General features: G+C 42.7%; 1 protein-coding gene across 4 annotated transcripts in view; it reads right to left on the bottom strand.

The window, feature by feature from the left end:
• MAGI3 (membrane associated guanylate kinase, WW and PDZ domain containing 3) overlaps window positions 1-20,018 on the bottom strand; it is a 237,202-nt gene that overhangs the window by 11,297 nt on the left and 205,887 nt on the right. For 2 of the 4 annotated variants that reach the window (XM_025452933.3, XM_049096159.1), the window contains exons 16-18: window positions 18,231-18,416; window positions 940-1,042; window positions 66-192 (exon numbers count right to left, since the gene is read on the bottom strand). In XM_025452933.3, coding sequence (XP_025308718.3) covers window positions 66-192; window positions 940-1,042; window positions 18,231-18,416 — 416 coding nt within the window. The remainder of the gene's footprint in view (window positions 1-65; window positions 193-939; window positions 1,043-18,230; window positions 18,417-20,018) is intronic. The other 2 variants (XM_049096157.1, XM_049096158.1) reach the window with 1 other exon arrangement.

Consider the following 20,018-nt stretch of genomic DNA (forward strand, 5'->3'; position numbering starts at 1 on the left):
CAGGGATTTAGTAACTGAAAATAACAGTCTGCGTCTTGGGGGCAGAAAGAGGGGCATCTGTGCACCTGATCATGCCGGCTGCCTACGACTGAAATCATCGCCGTGTCAGGCTGAGCAAGGTGCTTGTGGTCAGACCACGAATGTCTGTAAGACATGGAGACGTCTTTCCCAATGTCACCTTCTAGAGCACTCCTACAAGAGAGAAATCCAGTCACTCTCTGAACTGAGAAAATGGAAACAGTTTTAAAGTAAATGCAGATGAATGTCTTTCCAAAGCCGAGGCTGGCCATTCTCCTGACAAACTGCTATAGGGGCAGACCACCTCTAGGACCAGAGACGCTAGGGCACAGCTGATCATTCACTCCAGCACCAAGGCGGTCAACACCCCACATTGTTTTGGTCGGGTTCAGTTTTGGTCTCAAGGGAGTCTGGGTGCAGTTTATGTTAAGGAAAACTGCACTCAAGTAACTTGAGCCAGAGGGCAGATAAGCTGACCTTGTCAGCAGCCCCAGTGCTCACAAAGATGCTGAAGTTCTGGAAATCTAGTTTTTGTTCCATGGCTGGTATTTTCAACAAAAGAGGAAAGAAGTAAGTACAAATGCTGCTCTGGTCTGCTCAGGTCATCTGGATTTGGGGCTTCCCTACCAAAATGATGAGGACGAAGGTAGGCAGAGCTGGATGCTGCTGCCACTTTTTTGTTGTTATTCCTAATCCCCACTCGTCAGGCATGATTGGATAATTATGCTGCACCCTGGGATGAGGATGGGAGGAGGCGGGAGGTTCTGAGGGAGTGTAGGGCATAGGGATGTATCTGAAGGTGGAAAATCCAGGAGTTCTCATTTTGACCTCACCAGTTGGCTCCTGGACACCTGTATGGGTGCATGGGTGGGGGTGGAGAGATGAGAGAAAAAAGCCCAGACCTGGGGAGAGCAGCCTCACCTGTCCCCAGGTAAATGGTTGGCCTGGGACTGTCCCATCGGTCTGTGATGCATGGCTGGGCTTTGCCTGGCTGAGTTTGTTCCCGATGGGGGGCCATGATGCTCTGTTCAGATGAGAAAACAATAAAAATAAGAATTTGTACATAAAAATATAAAGGCCAAGTGGTTTACAAAAGTGAGATAGTAGCAAATGTTTAAAGCTTTATACTGACTTTCATGACTTTAGCATGAACAGCGCTGCTGTCAGCTGTCTGGAACATTAATATTTTTTCCCCTGTGGCTTTGATTGATGCCTGTGTTTGAAGGGAACAAGCATCATATCTTACTGCACACACTTCCCTCTTTCACCCTCTTTTGGTCACCCATACGACGTGAAAATCAGAAATGTACACACTCAACAATATCATCTAGAGGACAGAGTTCCAGGAACTATCTGTCAGCCTATCCTACGGGCTTCCAGAGCACACACCCCGCTACTGGTAAACAACTCTAGATGACAAAGCTCAGTCTCAGGACTGGTGGAGAACAGAAGCCAGTCTGCATCCACACAGATCTTTGAACGTGCATTAATATTGGAGCAATTATTTTGCCTGACACAAATACCAAAGACAAACTTATAGAACCATTCTGAGTGTTGACAAATGTTTATGAAGACTTCACTGCTTCTGTACTCTGAGAGCACAAATGCAGGGGGAGGGAGTTATCATTTCTGTCTGTACCATCTCAGCACCAGCCCCAGACCTCCTTGAAGGCAGATCCCATAATTAAGAATGGTAGTAACTGCCTGCATGGAGATGGCAACTCATGGGTTGTAACAGTTAAGAGAGACTTTTAAGGCTAGCACTTTCATATTTGTAAAGCTGAAACTCGTGAATTTTTTATCTTGTCCATATATTAAACATAGGATATTTAAAATATCAGAGAGAGAGGGAGCATAGCTCAGTAAATAGGATGATGAACTCTGTGGCAAGACTGACAAGGGATAAGCCCTGTGTATTCTTGAGGAAATTACTTATATTCTCTGTGCTTCTAATCATCTCATCCATAAAAGGGAATTATGACATATTAGATAAAGGGCTAGTATCCAAAATCTATAAAGAACTTATTAAACTCAATATCCAAAGAACAAGTAATCCAGTCAAGAAATGGGCAGAAGACATGAACAGACGTTTCTCCAAAGAAGACACTCAAATGGCCAACAGACACCTGAGAAAATGCTTTGCATCACTTGCCATCAAGGAAATACAAATCAAAACCACAATGAGATAGCACCTCACACCAGTCAGAATGGCTAAAATGAACAAGTCAGGAAACAGATGTTGGGAAGGATGTGGAAAAAGGGGAACCTTCTTACATTGGAATGCAAGTTGGTGCAGCCACTCTGGAAAACAGTGTGGAGGTTCCTCAAGAAGTTGAAAATAGAGCTACCCTAGCCCAGCAATGGCACTATTGAGCAGCTATCCCAGAGATACAGATGCAGTGATCCAAAGGGGCCTGCACCCCAATGTTCATAGAAGCAATGTCCACAGCAGCCAAACTATGGAAAGAGCCCAGATATCCATCGACAGATGAATGAATAAAAAAAAAGGTCATATATATACACAATGGAATATTACACAGCCATCAAAAATGGAAATCTTGCTATTTGCAATGATGTGGATGGAACTAGAGGGCATTATGCTGAGTGAAATAAGTCAGAGAAAGACAATTATCCTATGATCTCACTCATATGTGGAATTTAAGAAACAAAACAGAGAATCATAGGGGAAGGGGGGGAAAAACATGACAAAATCAGAGAGAGAGAGAGAGACATAGCATAAGAGACTCTTAACCATAGGACATAAACTGAGGATTGCTGGAAGGGAGGGGAAGGGGATGGGGTAACTGGGTGATGGGCATTAAGGACCCCTGAGGTAGTAAGCACTGGGTATTACAGAAGTCTGATGAATCAGAGCCAGCTCAATGGGTTGAGGAGAAGACGGCGGAGGAGTGGAGGGCCTCACCTCCCCCGGCCCCACCAACTTACCTAGATTACTTTTAAACCATCCTGAAAACCTATGAATTCGACCTGAGATTTAAAAAGAGAACAGCCAGAACGCTATAGAGAGAAGGGTTTTCGCTTCTAACAAGGTAGAAAGGCGGAAAAAAAAAAAAAAAAAGAATCAAGTGGACAAGAGGCCCCGCAAGGAGCCGGGCCAAGGCCGCAGCGAGAGCCTCCGGGACTGGAAGGCCCAGCCCCCAAGATGCGGGAACTTTAAAAAATCCGCACCGGATTCTCCCCGGAAGGAAAGGTGCTCAGCAGGGAACCCGCGCAGCACCGCGGGAGGGGCAGGGACTCCCCCAGGCTCCCGGAGCCACTAACAGAGGAGGTGCGCCCGGGGAGAGCCCCCGCACGCGGCGGGCTGGTCTCGGTCAGGGGCTGGAGCGCGCCCGGCGGGGCCCCGGGGGGAAGCCGGTGGGTCAGGCGGCGGCTCTGGACCAGGGGCTGCGCCCTGCTGCCTGCGGGAGCTGCGCCCCGGGAACGGGAACGGGAACGCGAGGCCAGCAGCACAGGCCCCGGATCCCAGGCCCCGAGCGGACACAGCCCAGGATCCTGCGCTCCCCCTGGGGGAAGGCGGAGGTGGGGAGGGCCCAGGACAGCGAGGACTCTCCTGCCGCTGGGTGCCCCCAAGCTGTGCAGGACAGTACGGACTGGGAGACTGCGGTAGGTACTGTGAGGAGCTGACTCCAGGGCTGGAGAGTTGGCCCCTGCCAGTGTTGCTGTTCCTCCTTGTGTCACCCTGTGCCTGGGAGAGGCAGGGACACCAGGGGACAGAGGCCTCACGGGGTAAACAGCTCCCAGTGGCACTGGCACCTGGCAGGGGATGGGACAGCTCCCCCAGGTGCACACACCTGAGAATCAGCACAGCAGCCCCTCCCCCAGAGGACCAGCTGGAAGGATGGGGTAAGAGCAAGTTCTTGATCAAGCAGTGCTAGAAAGCTCCAGGGGAAGTCGAGAGATGTACAATATATAGAACCAGAGGGTACCCCTCCTATTTTTTTTCTTCCTTTTTCCAGTACAACTCATTTTTATTGCAGATTGTAAATTTCCATTTTTTTTCTCTTTTCCACCATAACTACAATATTTTACTACCTCTTCATTTTTAAATTTCTTCCTTTTTGACTTTCATATTTCTACAATTACAGGTCCTAGATATATTTTCCACTTCTAGATTCCCTTCAACATACTCAACTTAATTTTGGGAGATATAAAAGATATGTTTTTTGTTTTGTGTTTTTTGTTTTCTCTGCCTCATTCTGTTCTAAATGGGGCGGGGATTAACACATTCTAAAACATGACCAGCATGCACTAAGAACCAAGTGGTATACCGTGCTGGTTTGTTCTGTGAGATTCCTCATTCCCATTCTGCCCTGCTCTTTTATCTCATTTATGTTTTGGTGGTCAGTGTTGGGGTTCTGTACAAGTATTGCTGGCTTATATAAATTTGACACTGAGCACCATCTAACATTCAGAACTTAATATACTAGAAACAAGAGGATCACCCTCTAGAACCCCTCAGGTAGAATATACTCTCCCTCCACTACAACTATGTCACCACCACCATCTCCCAATCAGCCCCCCATTTTTTTCTTCTCCTTGTTTTTTTCTTTCTTTTTCTCTTCTTCTTTGGGATTCTTGGCCTTTTATTTTTTACTGCTTTGTTTTAAAATTTGTTTTTCACTTTAGTAGTCCTTTTGTGTTATATCGTTCTGATCTTTGTTTTCAATTTCTGGTCTCTGACTTCGGCAGAATCATCGAGGGTGAAAATTTACCTAGGTCATGATTCTTGACTCAGCCCACTCATACAGCCACTCTGCACTGAGCAAAATGACTAGAAAAGAGAACTCACCACAAAAGAAAGAATCAGAAGCAGCACTCTCTGCCACAGACTTACAGAATTTGGATTACAATTTGATGTCAGAAAGCCGATTCAGAAGCACAATTAAAAAGCTACTGGTGGCTCTGGAAAAAGGCATAAAGGACTCAAGAGACTTCATGACTGCAGAATTTAGATCTAATCAGGCCGAAATTAAAAATCAATTAAATGAGATGCAATCCAAACTGGAGGTCCTAACAACGAGGCTTAATGAGGTAGAAGAAAGAGTGAGTAACATAGAAAAGAAGTTGATGGCAAGGAAGGAAGCTGAGGAAAAACAGAAAAACAATTAAAGGACCATGAGGAAAGGTTGAGGGGAAATGATAGCCTCAGAAGGAAAAAATCTACATTTAATTGGGGTTCCAGAGAGCGCCAAGAGGGCTAGAGGGCCAGAAAGCATATTTGAACAAATCATAGCTGAGAACTTCCCTAACTTGGGAAGGGAAACAGGCATTCAGGTCCAGGAGACAGAGAGGTCCCTTCCCAAAATCAATAAAAACTGCTCAACACCTCAACATTTTATAGTGAAATTTGCAAATTCCAAAGAGAAAGAGAAAATCCTTAAAGCAACAAGAGATAAGAGATCCCTAACATATATGGGGAGAAATATTAGATTAACAGCAGACCTCTCCACAGAGACCTGGCAGGCCAGACAGGGCTGGAAGGATATATTCAGGGTCCTAAATGAGATAAACATGCAGCCAAGAATACTTTATCCAGCAAGGCTCTCATTCAGAATAGAAGGAGAGATAAAGAGCTTCCAAGACAGGCAGAAACTGAAAGAATATGTGACCACCAAACCAGCTCTGCAAGAAATATTAAAGGGGATCCTGTAAAAAAAAGCAGCCCAAAGAAATAATCCGCAAAAACAGAGACTGAATAGGTATTACAATGACACTAAATTCATATCTTTCAATAGTAACTCTGAACATGAATGGGCTAAATGATCCCATCAAAAGGCGCAGGGTTTCAGACTGGATAAAAAGCAAGACCCATCTATTTGCTGTCTACAAGAGACTCATTTGAGACCTAAGACACATCCTGCCTGAAACTGAAAGACTAGAGAACCATTTACCATTCAAATGGTGCTCAAAAGAAAGCTGGGGTAGCAATTCTCATATTAGATAAATTAAAGTTTATCCCAAAGACTGTAGTAAGAGATGAAGATGGACACTATATCATACTTAAAGGGTCTCTCCAACAAAGGACTTAACAATCATGAATATTTATGCCCCTAATGTGGGAGCTGCCAAGTATATCAATCAATTAATAACGAAAGCAAAGATATACTTAGATAATAATATACTAATAGTAGGAGATTTCAACACGGCACTTTCGGCAAATGACAGATCTTCTAAGCACAACATCACCAGAGAAACCAGGGCCTTAAATGATACACAGGACTAGATGCATTTCATAGATATCTACAGAACTTTGCATCTGAATGCAACTAAATACACATTCTTCTCAAGCGCACACGGAACTTTCTCCAGAATAGACCATATACTGGGTCATAAATCAGGTCTCAACAAATCCCAAAGGACTGGGATTTTCCCTTGAATATTTTCAGACCATAATGCTTTGAAACTTGAACTCAATCACAAGAAGAAATTTGGAAGAAACTCAAACACATGGAGGTTAAAGAGCATCCTACTTACTAAAAGAGGAATGTGTCAACCAGGAAATTAAAGAAGAATTAAAAAGATTCATAGAGGGATCCCTGGGTGGCGCAGCGGTTTGGCGCCTGCCTTTGGTCCAGGGCACGATCCTGGAGACCCGGGATCGAATCCCACGTCGGGCTCCTGGTGCATGGAGCCTGCTTCTCCCTCTGCCTGTGTCTCTGCCTCTCTCTCCCTCTCTCTGTGTGACTATCATAAATAAATAAAAATTAAAAAAAAAAAAAGATTCATAGAAACTAATGAAAATGAAGATACAAGAGTTCAAAATCTTTCGATAAAGCAAGGGCAGTCCTGAGAGGGAAATACATCGCAATACAAGCATCCCTCAAAAAACTGGAGAAAACTCAAATACACAAGCTAACTACTCACCTAAAGGAACTGGAGAAAGAACAGCAAATAAAACCTACACCTGGCAGAAGAAGAGAGATAATTAAGATTCAAGCAGAACTCAATGAAATAGAGACCAGAAGAACTGTAGAACAGATCAACAAAACCAGAAGTTGGCTATTTGAAAGAATTAATATGATAGATAAGCCATTAGCCAGCCTTATTAAAAAGAAAGGAGAAAAGACTCAAATTAATAAAATCATGAATGAGAAAGGAGAGATCACCACCAATACCAAGAAATACAAATGATTTAAAAAACTTATTATGAGCAGCTATACGCCAATAAATTAGGCAATCTGGAAGAAATGGATGCATTTCTGGAAAACCACACTATCAAAACTGCAACAGGAAGAAATAGAAAACCTGAACAGGCTGATAACCAGGGAGGACTTTGAAGCAGTCATCAAAAACCTCCCAAGACACAAAAGTCCGGGGCCAGTTGGCTTCCCAGGGGAATTCTATCAAAGGTTTAAAGAAGAAACAATTCCTATTCTACTAAAGCTGTTCTGAAAGATTGAAAGGGACGGAATACTTCCAAACTCGTTTTATGAGGCCAGCATCACCTTAATTGCAACACCAAAGACCCCATCAAAAAGGATAATTATAGACCAATATCCCTGATGAACACAGATGCAAAAATTCTCAACAAGATACTAGCCAATAGGATCCAACAATACATTAAGAAGATTATTCACCATGACCAAGTGGGATTTATCCCTGGGATGCAAGGCTGGTTCAACACTCGTAAAACAATCAATGTGATTCATCATATCAGCAAGAGAAAAAACAAGAACCATAGGATCCTCTCAATAGATGCAGAGAAAGCATTTGACAAAATACAGTATCCATTCCTAATCAAAACTCTTCAGAGTGTAGGGATAGAGGGAACATTCCTCAGCATCTTAAAAGCTATCTACAAAAAGCCCACAGCAAATATCATTCTCAATGGGGAAGCACTAGGAGCCTTTCCCCTAAGATCAGGAACAAGACAGGGATGTCCACTCTCACCATGCTATTCAACATAGTACTAGAAGTCCTAGCCTCAGCAATCAGGCAACAAAAAGAAATAAAAGGCATTCGAATTGGCAAAGAAGAAGTCAAACTCTCCCTCTTCGCAGATGACATGATACTGTACATAGCCAAAAGGCTCCACCCCAATATTGCTAGAACTCATACAGCAATTTGGCAGTGTGGCAGGATACAAAATCAATGCCCAGAAATCAGTGGCATTTCTATACACTGAGACTGAAGAAAGAGAAATTGAGGAATCAATTCCATTTACAATTGCACCTAAAAGCATAAGATACCTAGGAATAAACTTAACCAAAGAGGTAAAGTATCTATACCCTAAAAACTACAGAACACTTTCTGAAAGGAATGGAGGAAGACACAAAGACATGAAAAAATATTCCATGCTCATGGATTGGAAGAATTAATATTGTGAAAATGTCTATGCTAACAAGGGCAATTTGCACATTCATTGCAATTCCTCTCAAAATACCATGGACTTTCTTCAGAGAGTTGGAACAAATCATCTTAAGATTTGTGTGGAATCAGAAAAGATCCCGAATAGCCAGGGGAATTTTAAAAAAGAAAACATGGGATCCCTGGGTGGCGCAGCGGTTTGGCGCCTGCCTTTGGCCCAGGGTGTGATCCTGGAGACCCGGGATCGAATCCCACATCGGGCTCCTGGTGCATGGAGCCTGCTTCTCTCTCTGCCTGTGTCTCTGTCTCTCTCTCTGTGTGTGTAACTATCATAAATAAATAAAAAGATTTAAAAAAATAAAAAAATAAAAAAATAAAAAAGAAAACATGAGCTGGGGGCATCACAATGCCAGATTTGAGGTTGTACTACAAAGCTGTGGTCATCAAGACAGTGTGGTACTGGCACAAAAACAGACACATAGATCAATGGAACAGAATAGAGAATGCAGAAATGGGCCCTCAATTCTATGGTCAACTAATATTTGACAAAGCAAGAAAGACTGGAAAAAGGACAGTCTCTTCATAAATGGCACTGGGACAATTGGACATCCACATGCAGAAGAATGAAACTAGACCATTCTCTTACACCATACACAAACATAGACTCAAAATGGATGAAAGCTCTAAATGGGAGACAAGAATCCATCAAAATCCTAGAGAGGAACACAGGCAACACCCTTTTTGAACTTGGCCACAGCAACTTCTTGCAAGATACATCTATGAAGGCCAGAGAAACAAGAGCAAAAATGAACTATTGGGACTTCATCAAGATAAGAAGCTTCTGCACAGCAAAAGAAACAGTCAACAAAACTAAAAGATAATCTGAAGAATGGGAGAAGATATTTGAAAATGACATATCAGATAAGGGCTAGTTTCCATGATCTATAAAGAACTTATTAAACTCATCACCCAAGAAACAATCCAATCATGAAATGGGCAAAAGACATGAACAGAAATTTCTCCAAAGAATACATAGAGATGGCCACAAGCACATGGAAAAATGCTCTGCATCACTTGCCTCAGGGAAATACAAATCAAAACCACAATGAGATCCCACCTCATACCAGTGAGAATGGTGAAAATTAATAAGACAGGAAACAACAGATGTTGGAGAGGATGTGGAGAAAGGGGAACCCTCTTGCCCTGTTGGTGGGAATGTGAACTGGTGCAGCCACTCTGGAAAACTGTGTGGAGGTTGCTCAGAGTTAAAAACAGAGCTACCCTATGACCCAAAAATTGCCCTGCTGGGGATTAACCTCAAAGATACAGATGCAGTGAAAAGCTGAGACACCTGCACCCCAATGTTTATAGCAGCAATGTTCACAATAGCCAAACTGTGGAAGGAGCCTCGGTGTCCATTGACAGATGAATGGATAAGGAAGATGTGTTCTCTATATACAATGGAATATTCCTCAGCCATCAGAAAGAACGCATACCCACCATTTGCTTCAACGTGGATAGAACAGAGGGTATTATTATGCTGAGTGAAGTAAGTCAATCGGAGAAGGATAAACATTATATGATTTTATTCATTCGAGGAATATAAATATATAGTGAAAGGGATTAAAGGGGAAAGGAGAGAAAATGAGTGGGAAATATCAGAGAGGTTGAGAGAATGTGAGAGACTCACTCTGGGAAATGAACAAGGGGTAGTGGAAGGAGAGGTGGGCAGGGGGATGGGTGATGGGCACTGATGGGGGCACTGATGGGGGCACTTGACGAGATGAGCACTGGGCATTATACTGTATGTTTCAAATCGAACTTCAAAAAACCCCTGATGAATCACTGACCTCTGCCTCTGAAACCAGTAATAATACATTACATGTCAATTAATTGAATTTATACAAATTTTTTTTTCAGAAGGGAAATATAGCCATCTCATGGGGTTATCATATTAATAAGCAAGCTTATAAACATACAGCCTTCTTTGAACAGTGCCTGGCATATTTTATTCATTATATAAATGTTTCTATTATTATTCTCATAATCATCAAAATGATAAAGTCTTATTTGGGGCTGTATTTCTCTTAAAGTATACATTCTGAAATAGTGACCTTACTTAGCCAAAAATGTTCAATGCCTTAAAGTCAAGTGCTCCAAGAAGGAAGGGTGGAGTATGAACCTTTCTGGTGGGGGCGGGAACCTGTAAATTTTTTGTTGCTCTTTTAGATTACATCATGAATTTTATTTTTCTATTTAGCTTACCAAGTTACTTGTGTTGGTCCTCCTTGCTGGTCTCCTTGCTACTGATCCCCCCTGCACTCCACCTTCCTGGATTCCAGTCCTAGCATATAAACTGAAACATGCCTCTGCCATGCTTAAAAACCTATGGTAACTTTTAATTGCTCTTAATTAAGATGCTATCGAAACTTATCACCCAGGCATTTGTGTCTTCCCACTTCATCTCCTGTTCAAAATGTCACTTTCTCCGTGAAATCTCACCTGCTTCTCCTGCTAGACCGTGAACTCCTTGATTGCAGGAATCACACCTCATTTACGTTTATACTCCTCTCCCCACCAGAAATTCCCAGAAGTCCTTCCATTTTTGCTTACTGGATACATTAATTTGAAGTGACCTGCCTCTAACCTTAAGTGTTCATTACATAGTTGAATTCTTGTCTGTCATTGTAAATTCATGGGCACCATTAAGGGAATGGAAACTGATGGGAGAAATTACTTCTAGTAACAAGATGACTGGGAGATACTCGTACCTTTATAGGAGTCCAATTTAGATAATTTTTTGGCTTGGCTGGAGCAATGGGTGTTTGACTTCAGGACAGTAAAAGTAAGCTGACCAATCTCAACTCTTCCCCTACCTTTCCCTAAGGATGAGAGATGTCACTGTAGCATATGGTACCAGTCACATGTTCTTTCCTTGTCCTGTCAAGGTTAAATAAAATTTTCTATCATTGGTATTTTTTTCAGTTTTAGCTGTTTGACCCATGCTACATGGCTTCATCAATTTATTTCTGTGTTGAGAGCTGTTCTAGTTCTCAGAGTTACACATTTATTCCATGATGCCAAATCAGCCTATACTCTCCCTTAGTTTTACCTGCAATTTCTTCAGATAGTAAAGTAATGGGTTAAGTATATCTCTCCCTCAATGAGAATTAAACTTTTTCTGAAGTTTATGTAATTATTTAAGAGAATGTATATTATCAGAGGAAGAACAGCAACATTAAACAATAGTGGCAAACATTAAAATGTACTGTGAATCATCCTTTGCAAGAATAAATGAGAACCCTATGAAAGGACTTTCTAAAATTCGATTAAAGGACACAAAAGATGATCTGAATAATTAGAAAGACATCTCATGCTCTTAGGTGGCATGACTTAGTATTTAAAGGTATAAATTTTCCGAAAGTTAATATATATTCAATATATCCAAATAAAAATTACAGTTGGATTTTTTTTTTTGATTTTTTTTTGAGGAGACTAATAATCTGCTCTAAAATTTTATACAGAAAAGTCTTTATGAACTTCTAGTTAATCTGGAGTGTGTGTAAGGAGTGGTTGGGTGAAAACTTGCCTTAACAGAAGGATATTAGGATATACCACTTTTTTTAAAAAAAAGCATATTTGTATATATATACATGTACACACACACTTAAAAATATATTATGTATATTACTGTGAAGAAATATATACGTAAATTAACCTAAGAACAGATAAATCAATAGAACAGAACAGCTAGGAGACTCTTGTTGAAAGGGGAGGTAAATACACAGAAGCAGTGGCTCCATGGATCAATGAGGAAAAGAAGTGATCTAAGAGCTGATGCTAGAAAAGCCCGCTCAATATGAGAATAAAAAAATAAAGCTGGATTCCTCCTAAAACTATATGTAAAAGGGAGGCTCCAGATGTACTACAGAATTAAATGCAAAATTACAAATCAAATAGACCATGACATAAGAGAAAACCTCTGTGACACGGGATGGGGGAGGAGAACTTCTCTAAAGTGAAAGTTCAAAAGCATACGTCATAAGGTAAAAAAAAAAATTGGTTAATGTGATTATGTCTAGATTAAGAAAATCTGGGGGTTCCCTGGGTGGCTCAGTGGTTTAGGGCCTGCCTTCGGCCCAGGGCATGATCCTGGAGTCCTGGGATCGAGTCTCACATCAGGCTCCCTGCATGGAGCCTGCTTCTCCCTCTGCCTGTGTCTCTGCCTCTGTCTCTGTATCTTTCATGAATAAATAAATAAAATCTTTAAAAAAAATAAATTAATTAATTAAGAATATCTGTACAGTGGAGGGCACCATGGTCAACATTAACATACAGATGCCAGGAAAAGGTCTTTGTACTTTCTAAAACTAAATTGGACTACTGCCTGTAAAATTCTCAAGGAATCTCTAAACATCAACAAGAAAAAAGACCACAATCCCACAAGAAAAATGAGACAAGGATGTGAGGAGGCAATCCACAAGAAGAAAAAAAAAACCTGAAAGGAGCATCTGATGAGATACTCAAATTCATGAGTAAGAAGAGAAATGATGAGAGGACACTTCCCATACCCTGGCCAGTTTGAAAGGAGGCTGGAGCCCCATCTTGGCAGACAGGTCCGGGTACAGAAGTGTTCGTGTGCTGCTGGCAGGAATGAAGGTGCAGCCATTATGGAGGAAGCTGGACAGGACCTGGTCAAATTCAGCACATGTACATATTTTATCAACCAACCTCACTCCAAGAAATTCTTATCCCGTTTATAAGATGCGGGTGTATATGCAAGTGTATTGGGAGAGTGTGTGCTCATGGGGAGCTGGAGACAATGTGGCTGCCTGTGGGGGGAGTGGATGGGGAATATGTGGTAAATATGCATTACGAGAAACAGTCAAGTCATTAAAGGAAACTGATTATGTTCATCCAGCAACATGGATAGATCTTAACATCACATGGTGCTATGATACCTGAAGCATAAACAACCAAGTAAAACACAAATGAATCAGACATCATCAACATTAAACTTCTGTGCATCAAAGGAAACCATCATAAGAGAGTGAAAAGGGAACCCATAGAAGGGAAAAAAAGCCTTGTAGGCATAGATCTGTTAAGGATCTACTATCAGAATATATAAAGAGTCTTAGAATTCAACAGTAAGAAAGACAACTCAATTAAAAGTGAGGGAAATATTCAGACAGGCCTTCACAAAAGATACACCAATGGTCAGAAGAACATGGAAAGGTGCTCAACATAATTTGTCACTGGGGGAAACAAAAATCAAACCCACAATGAGATAGCACATCACACTCCTTTTTTCCACAGGAAAAAGATCTGAGGAATAAATATCATGTACGACTCAGGACTGGATCCTGGAACAATAACATGATGTCAAAGAAACAAACAAACATATGGTTCGAGCATTCGGAGAAGAAAGCCCACATAAAATCTATAACACAATACTATTTATGTAACTCAAAAATAAGTGCCAACACACACAAATACGGATTTTAAAAATAAAACAAGGCATACATGATGCACCAGAATGGTTGCCAGTGGGAGCAGGAAGAGAAATGACAGCAGAAAATAGAGACAAATGGGAACATGCAGATAAATAAAGGGAAAACCAAGCCAAAACTCCGTGGCAACAATGCCAGAGCCATTCTGACACGGTCCTTGGTAGATCTGGTGACCAGTGTCATGAACAAGACCTGGCACAGAAGGAGAAACCAATGCTGGAAAATAGTATGACTTGAAGATTTCTTTACAGTCGACTAGAAGAGCCAGGCAGGCCTATCTCTGTCCTGCTGGGGAACATAGGTGGGCAGAGTGGTGGCGACGTTGATGGTGGTGGCGGTGCTGTGGGGAGTCTCTGGCTACCAACACGCTGGAGAGCTTATACCACTTGTGACACCTGGCTTAGGAACTTGGTTAACCATTTCCTTGGCCATAAAAACTCTCCAACAGTATCTGGTAAAAGGGGAAAAACAAGAAAGGAAAGGTCACATTTCCTTTTTTCCAGCGACATCTGTGTATTCACAGCAAGCAACTCTGGGTAGTGGGACGGGTGGGGAGGAATCGCAGCTCTGAACCCTGGCCTGAAGGTGAGATTCTGGAACACGGTGTGAACACCAAAAATATTCATCTGGCCCTTCAGTGCAGTTGATAGATTTTATACCGAATACAATGAGAAACCTGGAAGACGTACAAACTCCACGAATCACATTTTTATGGATAGAAGAGACACTTTCTACATTTTTTTTCTCCTTAGAAAAATAAGAGATTCAGAATGTTTCCACAGTTTAGTAGCACTTGAGTATATGATAAAGTAAGGTGTGACCCGAAATGTGACTTGATGAGTCAAACGTTATTGTATTTTAACAGGCTGTGCCTGCGAATAAAATAGACTGTAAAATAGTTACTGCTAGGGGGTTTCCTTGCACGGCTCTCTTTTTCCTAAACAATAATTGGCATTATATAGGAAATCCTGAGTACATCCAGAAGTTTTGGATCATAGTATCAAAGTTAATTTTTCCTTGAAAAAAAAATAGCCTTAGCAATTTAGGATAACCTCTCAGAAAAAATACTATCAACAGTAGAGGGTAATTTTGGAAAAAAAAAAATTCTACTAAGAGAAAGGAGCAGTCTCCTATTGAGCCGTCTTCTCCAGGGTGACTCAGTGTGCGGTTCTTGGGTCAGTTAGCAAAAAGATGTGTATAGACATTGTGAGAAAGCATTTAAAACATCTTCTAATGACTTGATAAAATAATTTTCTGTCTCCGTTTTTATTTATCATTTAATTTTTACGTATTTCACAAAAATGCTGGCTGTAGGGGACTAGAAAAGTCACTGATCCTTTTTACAGATGGTTAGAGAAACACTGAGCCACAGGACTGCAAGCTCCACCACTCTGGGGAGCTCCTCTTGCTGCTGTGCGCAGCCATCAAACAAATGTGACATGTAATCTCCTGTGAGTTAATGCCGTTTTTTTTTTTTTTTTTTTTGTGGGGGGGGGGGGGTATCACAGAACAAACTTAAGGCTAAAAAGCAGATTCTAGAGATCATAGTAAAGAAATCACAGTGAAGAAATGGCGACAAAGAAGCCTGACCCAAGTCACATTAAGTAACAACAGTCCTTCAAGAAACATTTTATTGAGCACTTACTACGTGCTTACTATTGTTTCAGGCCCTCCCGTGGGACTTAGCACTGAGCAGGACAAGGCCTCTAACTACAGGAATCCTAGGGCTCCACATTCCGGTGAGAAAGAGGGTAATAAACAAAGAAAGCACTGGTTACATAACCTCAGGTAGAAGTTAGTGCAGGGAAGCCAAGCAGAGCAAGGCAAGGGGGCGCTGGGGTGGTTCTGATACCCAGGTTAGGGAAGGCTGGGCAGTCAGGAGCGCAGGGCCTGGGCCGGTCTGCAGGCTCGTGCGCCCCTTCCATCACTTGTGTTGTGACCGTGGGCAGGTTCTCCAGCTGTTTGGGGGCTCAGCGTCCTCATCTGCAGGACGGAGGACTGACAGTGCCCACCTGGAGTTGGGTGAGTGGGAGAGGCATGAACAGGCATCAGGTGTTTAGGATCACACCTGCCACGTGGTTAAGTGCCCACTAGATGTCATGAGTCTTTCCTGTGGTGGTGAAACATGGGTGCGACCTGGCTGCGGGGTTCAGCTATGCTGAGGGGGCTGGTGATAAGCTTCTGTTGGAGGGAGCACCTCAGGGGCCTTGTGCAGACGGTGTACATTCTCACCTATCATCTTCAAGGCGATCTCGAAATACACATGATCATCCTCATTCTACAGGAAAAAACCTGCAGCAGGGAGACACTAAGTGGCTTGTTTAAAGCCATCCGCCAAGCTGAGAGGCGTCAGGGGCTCTGTCTGTCGGAGGCTCAATTTTAGGGGGATCCACGCCCCTGCAAGGTCCTAGTACAGAACTCAAAGTCTCCTAACTTTCACTTCGTTTATTCATCCCCTCATCCTTCATTCAGCGACTTAACTCATTTCTTCATTCAAAAAATATTTACTGACCGCCTACTAAGCTTTCATGTTTTCAATTGGTAACACTTTCTTGGTCTTCCAAGAGCAGAGCATTAAAAAAAAAAGATTTTATTTATTTATTTATTCATGAGAGAGAGAGAGAGAGAGGCAGAGACACAGGCAGAGGGAGAAGCAGGCTACATGCAGAGAGCCCAGGGTCTCCAGGATCATGCCCTGGGATGAAGGTGGTGCTAAACCACAGAGCCACCCAAGCTGTCCAAGCAGAGCATTTCAACCGGGACACAGTCAAACAGGAACAACGCTCGATGGGCCACAGAGCTACAGGGTGCTGTGGGACTCACAGGGGAAGTCAAAGGGGCCTCGCTGGAGGGTCTGCTGCCAATGCTGGGAGTCCAATTTAGTAGGTGCCTGGGAGTAAAATCCTAACACTTTCTGTGCAGAGGAAGGGGAAGCACTAGGGCTTCTGTAGAGGAGGATTTTAGGAGGAAGGAGCAGCAGAGTCTGGAACAGACTAGAAAAGAGAAATGGACAGGGGCAGGGATGTCATGGGGTCTAAGGGGTAGGAAAGGCCCCTGGGAGCAGCTGGGAGGCATCCTGTGCACACAAAAGCACCCCTCAGGGTTCTGGGGAAGGAGCCACAATGGAGGAGGTGATGAGGGAAGGGCAACAGGAAGAAACAAGAATAGAAGAATCAAGAATGAAAAGATCCCGAAACTGACAACACTAGAGGACCATGGGGGCACCTAGGGGTAGGGGGCATGAATACACATCATAGTACAAGGGATTTTCACATGCAAGACCAACTCTTCATAATTCTGCTATTTGGGGCTTCTCCTCCTTAGTTCTGCAAACTCAGGGAAAACGAGGTGCGCATTCTGTGGTGCTGACGTTGTGATTCATAAACAAAGTGTGAACTGGCGCCATTCAACGTGGTTCCTAATTAGAAGCTCTTAATGATGGATAACCAGGCAGCTCAAACGTGAAGCAAGACCCCAAATGTATTTTATGCCCTATTTCCTGGCCTTCCCCAACCTAGACGGAGGCTGCTGGGATACAGGAGAGCCACACTGTGCTTGGGCCTGCCATGAAAGGCTGGGGAGCCACAGGTGACTTTCTTTGAATCTTCAGAGGATTTCCTCTCCCACAAGCAAGCCGAAACTTAACACATTATTTTAAGAAAATAAAGGAGATGTGGTTTATGTATACAATGGAATATTCCTCAGCCATTAGAAATGACAAATACCCACCATTTGCTTCAACGGGGATGGAACTGGAGGGTATTATGCTGAGTGAAGGAAGTCAATCGGAGAAGGACAAACAGTGTATGTTCTCATTCATGTGGGGAATATAAATAATAGTGAAAGGGAATATAAGGGAAGGGAGAAGAAGTGTGTGGGAAATATCAGAAAGGGAGACAGAACATGAAGACTCCTAACTCTGGGAAACGAACTAGGAGTGGTGGAAGGGGAGGGGTGGGGGTGGGGGTGAATGGGTGACGGGCACTGATGGGGGCACTTGACGGGATGAGCACTGGGTGTTATTCTGTATGTTGGCAAATTGAACACCAATAAAAAGAAATTTATTATAAAAAAAAAGAAAATAAGATCTGAGAAGTGTCGTGGTCTCTCTCACTTCTGAGTGCCTGTGTCTCTGGCACAAAAGAAACGGCCACCACTCACAAACCAGATTATTTTTCTTAAGCTACTGACAACTTTTTAATAAACTGTCTTGTGAATTCATTAAACAAAAGAGGCAAAATAGGAGACCCTGGGGTGTATAAATGGTTCTAAATGGTTCGATCCCTGCCCTGGTCCTGGCGGCACTACAAGAAGCCGCCACCTCCCACAGGCCCCAGGATGCTTGCGTGGGCCTGGGGAAAGCACCCTCCTTACCTTCCTCGGCAACGACCGTTAGTGTGACGGTGACGCCAGCATCCTTGATCAGCTGAACAATGCTATCATGGGACAGTTCAACAATGGACTGCCCGTTCACCGCAGAGATGTGATCTCCGATTTTCAGTTTTCCACAGCGATCCGCAGGACTTCCTTCTATGACTCGGCCAATTTTATGAGGAATAACTAGGGGGGAGGGGGAAATTGCCCAAGTTTTTCAATTATTTAAGATATGTCAGTGTTGGATTTATCAGCATTTAAAAATTCAACATAACACCAAAAAACATTCTTTAAAAGCAGAGCAAAAAATCCCACAAAAAAACCCCCAAAACCCTGCATGTGATCATCTTACCCAATTGTAACCATTTCCACACCACCTTCCACTCTGGGCTCACATGCACAGATCCTCTTTACACAGCTGCAATCAGAGCACATAAACCTTTCTCCAATTTTATATTGTTGTCCTAACAATCCTGCTTGCAGGCTACCGACTTCATTGAAACTTAGGATACCAGCTCAGGAAGCTGGTGTTTCCTGCTTATTGCTGGCCATTGGGGCTGCATCGTATTTTGGCTATTTCAGAAACCGCCACAATGAAACCATCTGTGGTTCTGCTGAAGGGGCATTTATTACCCCGGGGGACCTTGTAAATAAATGCAGTTCAAATTCAAGGTCAGGACTCAGAGGTTACTGGTCAGAAATACAGGCACGATGAAACGACTGACCGTTAAAACGAATCCTACTTAGTTCTATAGCAAAATTAACTCCTTTTGTTTATGCCTTCATATATTTTTTAAGATTTTATTTATTTACTCATGAGAAACACGAGAGGCAGAGGCACAGGCAGAGGGAGAAGCAGGCTCCCTATGGGGAGCCCCATGTGGGACTCGATCCCAGGACCTAGGATCATGCCCTGAACCAAAGGCAGACGCTCAAACCCTGAGCCACCTAAGCACCTTGCCTTCAAATTTTTTTAAAATTAGAAAAGCTGAGGGGAATCAGAATACAAAATGTTTAACATTGAGATTATTTGGCTCATGGATAAAATTCTACCCTGAATGCACAAAGCAGGGTCTAAGAGACTTGCGAAGATACGCTGTGCAGTTCTACTGGCTCCTGATGCTGAAGGCTTTCCTAGACTATTGAGACACTGCTGTTATTACGGCTTAAAATGAGTTCTCAGACATTCAGGAAATCTTGTCCAAATATCTTTTACCCTTTTTAATTAAGAGGCATTTGAATTAAGAAAGAAATGTTCCTCCCATGTTCCTTAATTTCCTTATTGAGGTCAGTAAACTTCTTAGGCACTTGCCTCCTGTTGACCACTGACTGTTACGAATAATTTATGTTTAAAATGGCACTCTGAGTATGTTTAATTTCCAGAGTAAAATGGGCTCCTGACTAGTATTTCTGAGTCAGAGTAGGTGTGTGTTAGGGACATTTTAATAGGCCTTCATTTGAACTGGAAGTTATGCTTGGCCATGATTTACAGCCCCACAGACAATGCCATTCCCCGGCCCTTCTAGGATTCTACATTGAGAGAGCGTTTATCCTGAAATGGAGGAAGTCAATGTTGGAGCAAGTGCCTTTTAGCTCTGAATTATATCAAGCACTTATCCTGCAAACAAAGTGATGAGAAAGGTGCCAGAGCAGGATGGGCCATGTCCCAAGCCAAGGCTGGTGTGAGTGCTTCACTTAGAGTAGGTGGCATGTCAGAAAAGGATGCTGAGGTGGACAGTGGCCAGGTAGTGACCTAATGCAATACCTCAGTTACTCTCTACCTTAGAA

This window comes from Canis lupus, chromosome 17, assembly GCF_003254725.2.
Source record: "Canis lupus dingo isolate Sandy chromosome 17, ASM325472v2, whole genome shotgun sequence".
NCBI classification, from domain to species: Eukaryota; Metazoa; Chordata; class Mammalia; order Carnivora; family Canidae; genus Canis; species Canis lupus.